Here is a 6,000-nt window from a genome sequence, read left to right as displayed (position 1 = left end):
GGCCAGCCTGGTCTACAGAGTGAGTTCCAGGACAGCCAGGGCTACACAGAGAAACCCTGTCTTGAAAAAAAAAAAAAAAAAAAAAAAAAAAAAAAGAAAAAAGAAAAAAGAAATGCTGTCCCGTGCTGGTCCCTCCTTTTCCTGCCATAAGGGAAGAGCTATTGAAAGGCCCATTGTTTTCCTGGAAATTATTGGTGTCCTTTCTAAGCCAACCTAGCCATTTGGAGCCGTGATAAAAGGAAACTGGTGGCTTTACAAATTGAAGACTGGAGTCTCGAAGAAATTCATCCTTAATCCTGGCAGGATCATGGGTGTGTGGACAAGATACCATGGGGGAGAAACAATTGGTTGAAATAAAATAGAATCATTTTATTCTAGTGAGTAGGTTGCATTGAGAAAGGCAAGGCAGAGCTGAAAGATGGGCTGGCTGCATGTCAGAAATGCGAGACCTAGGTTGGCTCTGACCTTAGAAGAGAAACCACATGATGATAAATGGCCTGGTGCCACCACGACACAATGATGCTGCAGACGACAGCACAGAGGGATGACAAAATGAGTGAGCTCTGAATGTCAACGCCTTCATGCCTGAGTAAATTGTCTGCAGTGGTCAGCATCAGGCTAAGTCACCATTGGCTTATGTTTCCGAGTACCCCTGGCTTGGCTGACTCCCAGGGCTTAGCGGGGACCAATCACCAGACTATGAATTCAGCTTTTTTTTTTTTAAACCACCTTGATTTGCCAGATGTTTTGCCAGATTTTTTCCTTTGGATTAGCAGTATTACATTGGAGGGTTTTGTTTGAGAGAGACAAAGAATTCCCAGGCCACTCACTTAGTTCTCAGCCCTTTCCTTTCTTAATGTGTAAAAAAGTGAACAGAAAACTCAAGATAGATCATAGGAACCGTCCAGAACAGCTGGGCTAGCAGTGCACACCTGTCATCGGAGCTACTTTGGAGACCGAGGCAAGTTCAGTTAAAACCCCCCACTCACATCTTAAACTCCTGTTTTGTCCCAGAGCTACATGCCTAGCCTTGGCAATGTCGTACAGCACATTCATTTATGTTTGTGTCTATGCATGTGTGCACGTGCACATGCGCGCTCATGTGCCATAGCCTGAAGGTGGAGGTCACAGGACAACTTGGAGGAATCAATTCTCTCCTTCCATCAGGTGTGCCTTGGGGTTCAAACTCACGTTGTCAGGCCTGGCAGAAAACACGTTTACCCACTGAGCCAGCTTATTAGCCCATAACTACTACTTTAAACTCACTGCTCCTACCCAACCCCCTCTCTCTTCATGAATTCTTCACTCTCCTATTGTAAAAGGCTAGATAACTAAAATTTACCGTTATATTCACATGTGTGAATGCGTAACTGTGGAAGCCAGAGTGTGTGGCCCCAGTATGTATTCCTTAGATGTCATCCACCATGCTATATTTTGAGACAAGTTCTCGCACTGGCCTGGTACTCACTGCTTCAGCTAGGCTGGCTGGCCATCAAGCCCTGCATCCCTAGCTCTGAGATGACCATCTTGACCACTATGAGCAGCTTTATGTGCAGCCTGGGGATGGTACTCGGGTCCTCACGCTGGTTACCAAGCAACCCATCTCTCTAGATCTAGTTTCTTTATGTGTCAATGAAGGGCTTTTTTAAAAAAAAAATTAAAATATGACTGCTTCCAGATAATTTCAATAGGAAGAAGACATTTAAATACCGTCAATTAAACATATGAAAGCTGAGAATAAAAACATAGAGGTATTACACATGAAAGTTCTGTAATTGGGCAGATACTTATTAAATGGGCAGGGCAATGGGCAAGTGTTCAGTCGTGGATTGACTCAGAGCATTTTCAAAACAAATACAGCCAAGTACACGCAAACTCCTTGTGACAATGTCTGATATGTGAAGGTGACGACTTAGTTACTCTCGCTCCCTCCCTGTCACCATCAGAGCTGTTCCTCTGTCAGATATCAACCATGGCCTCATGGCTTCAGTGTGACATTGAATTTGTGTTGGTTTGATTGTTGCTTAGTCACTCCCCAGTCACTCTATCCTGTGCACCTGGAGAACCTCAAGGTCACCTTATGTGTGGTGTTGGTCTCATCAATGGAGAGAGCTGATGGTGGCTCCTCACTAATGTGCCACTCAGTCTAGCTGAAGCAATGGGGCCTTTTGCAGGATCCCCTTTGTCGTCACCATGCTGAGATCAGCTTGATTCCCTACTGGTCTGGCCATTCACTGTTTGATTGGCAAAGGATGAAAAGGGAGAAAGTATTACATAGACAAATACAGCCCATGAAACTGGCCACCGGAGCAGCCTCTGTCTGAGTTCACTGGTTCCTTGTCCTACTAAGGATGACAGGGTGCACTGTGGACTATGGGCTGCCTCCACTACCACCTGTATGGTCAGCCATCCCTGGCTTGTAATGTCCACAGAGAGAATGCCAGCCTTTCCATAAGAAAGGCTAGGAATAATTGAGCCAAGATGCCAGCTCGTTCACCTACTCTGCCGTGTAAACTAGTCTAAAGCAAAACCCAGTGGCTCTGTCCCTACGTGGTTTCTTGAGAGTATTGCACCATGAGACACGAACTTTTGATATTCAAGAGAACTCTTGTGGATGGCTCCTGCCTACTGAGAAATCTCTTCCTTCCGGCAGCTCTCTGGTTCCCACCCAGTGGTTTTCAGCCCTTCCCTTGGGACTTTTTTGTACACACTCTCTCTAGTGAGCAGTGTCATCGTACTGATATAGAAATGCCTTTTAGGGTTATAAAGTGGAGAACCATCAGAGACTATGCAATGATGAAATGGCCAGGTAGCTAAAAGTGATGTGAAGTTGGTCTTCAGTGGAGGCACTGATGGGTATTAGTGTAGGAAGCTAAAGTATGAACTGCTTGTCTCACGATGCAAGGCCCCTTAATGGATGCACTGTGGCACGCACGTAGGCTCTGTACAGATTCTACGTCCTCAGTATTACTCTCCTTGCCATTGTTGGGTTTCCCAGCTGATGGGGGTGTTGTGACTCTTTATTTTCAAAACATCCTGTGCATCCTGAACCAAAACCTTAATTTCCCCTATTTCAGCTTTTCCCATCCTTCCTCCGTTGGAACTCTGTTGGTCATTATAAGTGATGGTCCTGTCAACTCAGTAGGGAATTTCCTTTGGCCAAGGTGTTCAAGGCCCACCTTGCAGTATTCATGCCCTTGACTGTTTTTAATGTCCGTATAACAAGAGTTCTCTCTCCACAGGGCATTTTTCCTGAAACATACATCCATTTGAAAGAGGCAACAGTGGAAGATGGAGGGTAAGTTCCCATCCAGGAAGACCACTAAAGTGATGGAGATGTAAGGTGACCACGAAAGAATGTCCTTCACCTATTGATGTTTCTTTCCTCCCGTTGGTTTCACTTGCCTCATTAAATTCCTCCTTCTGCCTTCTCTTCCCTTGTTCCTCCTTGACACCCTCCCCCAGGACAGTAAAGCCCAGTGATGAACTCTGAGGGCTTTTCATCTCCTCTCGGAGTTGCTAGTTGCTCACTGGGTCTGTGAATGTGAATCCATGTGGACATCTTGGGAGCTGCCCTCCCTCAGCTCCGAACCGTGAATACATCGTAGTTGCAAGTACACCTCAGAATTTTCACAGCTCCCTATAGGAAGACACTGATGGTGTGCACCGATGATGCGCTGGGCGTGAGACGCTAGGGAAGCAGTATGTGGGAACATGCTGTGTAGACAGCATCCATTCAGTCTCAGTACTCATTTTTTGCCCGTGTCATTTGTCCTGCAAAGCATGGACTCTGTGGTGCCTGAGAAAAGCAGGACACTCAAAACAGGAAGAGAGAATTAAGAAGTAGAACTCGATCCCATGGCTGGTGCCAGAGAGGCTGTCCCAGAATCCTGGAACCTCTGAATTAGAGAGACATGATTGAGAAGTTTCAACCCACATTTTAAGACAAGAGGTAGAGATGTGCTCAAGTTCTCATGGCTCTTCCACAGTAGACCCATCACTTGGAATATTCTCCTCCACCCCATCCCACCCCCAGAGGAATCCTCTTCCCAGTGGGCCATTTCTGGGCAGCCACGGAGTGTCACTTGTAAAGGCAAAGTAAGAGTGCTGTTCTAACTGGATCTGCCAGTGAAAGGCTGGATGCCCAGTTTACTGTGTTCAAAGTATTGAGTCAGCAAATACAGATGTTCCTGAACTTGTGATTACATCATTATAAACTCTCCAGAGTTGAAAGTTTCACAAGCCAGTGTTTCAAGAAAGCCTGTCATTCTGTGCAATAATATATGCTAATAAGAAAGGACAAGAAGAAATGCATTGATTTCACCTAAATTATGAAACATAGCCTAGCCCTGCCGCTCAGAACATTTGCATCAGCTGACAGTTGTGCAGAATTCACCTAACACAAGGCCTATTGGAAGATACAGTAGCCCGTACCTCATGTAGTGGGTTCAACACCATGCTGAAAGTAAAAAGCCAATACCTGTGAGTGTCCCCATTACAGCCATCCTCAGGTTGCAAAATCAGAGGCCCCTAAGTCAGGGACCACTGTAGTTTTCCATAGTTAGCATGTAAGAAATGTTCCATGAGTCACATCTGTCTTAATAAATTGTCTTACTCAACCTGAACACTCTGCATGTCCTTGCTATCTTTCTCCTATTGATAACTGTAGGAACACGATGGGGGGGATTTATGTGAGTAAACACAGTTATGCCTAATGTGAGTGAGGAAATTGGTTTGTCTCCAGTTGCCATGCTGGGGAGCAGTAGGTGAGAAGAAGCCCTCGTTCTTTCTAGAGGAGAGCATGGATCAGTCCTCAGGCGACTGGGAGAGGTCATATGGCGCTAACCTTTCCACGAAACGAAGCAGCTGCCAGACGGAACCAGGCAATAACCTGGCTTGGTCGCTGGCACTTTCCGAGAGTGTCAACACAAGAAAGTAGAGTCTGGCCTTAACCCGTGCCATGCAAAAACTTAGTTTAGTTTGTGGACCATGCTGTTTCCAGTTCCTTGCTTTTGTTTTTTTTTTTTGTTTTTTGGGTTTTTTTTGCTCACATTTACCTGTGTTCCAGTTCTCTAAAGTATATGCCCCCCTCCAGGGGCAGATTGGTTTCTTTCAAACCACAGCTGCCATGTTCCAGCATTGGATTGTCAAGAGTGTGGTGGTCAGGAAAGGCAGCTCCTATCCTGTGCAGTAAAGTGTGCATCCTTTTGGTTCCTTGTAGGCAGCATGAGACCGTGATTCCCGGGGAGTTGCCCCTGGTTCAGGAGCTCACAAACACACTACGAGAATGGGCCGTCATCTGGCGCAAGCTCTATGTGGTAAGCTTTCCCTGGGGCTCCCCTGGTGGTGGCCTTGGATGTCATTTCTGGACGCTCAGTCTGATTAACTGTTGGGATGCAGAGCCATCTTCTGCATTGAGTTGAGTGAACCTTCCCACCATGCTGGGAGCCAGCTGATTCTCATTTCCCCAAGAGTTGGGCCCCTTGATGGAATTGTGGAGGGAAGTGAGGGTGATCATTCATTTAGTCTTACTGAGTGTGATCAATAGTGAGTTACAGCTGCCAATACTTGGCCAGGCCTTCTTGGGTGCCTCAAACCACAAAGCCTCACAACATTGCTATAAAGAACATGCAGTTAGCAGAGCAGTGGCGGCACACGCCTTTAATCCCAGCACTTGGGAGGCAGAGGCAGACACATTTCGGAGTTCGAGGCCAGCCTGGTCTACAGAGAAAGTTCCAGGATAGCCAGGGCTATACAGAGAAACCCTGTCTTGAACTCCCACTCCCCACCCCCCCCTCCACCCCAAAAAGGAAAAAAACCTGAGCTGAATCCTCTGGACCCACATGATGGAAGGAGGGAACTAACTTCCATAAGTTGTCCTCTGACTCCCACATCTACATTCTGGCATGCATGCCCTGCCCCAAGTGAACATATAAATAGAATGGGGGGGGGATCTTAAAAGAGTGGGAATTTAATCTACTTGTAATATTTAGAGGAGAA

General features: G+C 46.3%; 1 protein-coding gene across 1 annotated transcript in view; it reads left to right on the top strand.

The window, feature by feature from the left end:
- Positions 1-6,000, top strand: part of Dock5 (dedicator of cytokinesis 5) — a 180,901-nt gene that overhangs the window by 73,362 nt on the left and 101,539 nt on the right. Inside the window, exons 4-5 of the mRNA XM_021181410.2 lie at positions 3,243-3,298; positions 5,222-5,318. Coding sequence (XP_021037069.1) covers positions 3,243-3,298; positions 5,222-5,318 — 153 coding nt within the window. The remainder of the gene's footprint in view (positions 1-3,242; positions 3,299-5,221; positions 5,319-6,000) is intronic.

Source organism: Mus caroli, chromosome 14 (genome assembly GCF_900094665.2).
Source record: "Mus caroli chromosome 14, CAROLI_EIJ_v1.1, whole genome shotgun sequence".
NCBI classification, from domain to species: Eukaryota; Metazoa; Chordata; class Mammalia; order Rodentia; family Muridae; genus Mus; species Mus caroli.
The sequence above is the reverse complement of the archived record's forward strand: the minus strand, read 5'-3'. Positions and strand labels throughout refer to the sequence as shown.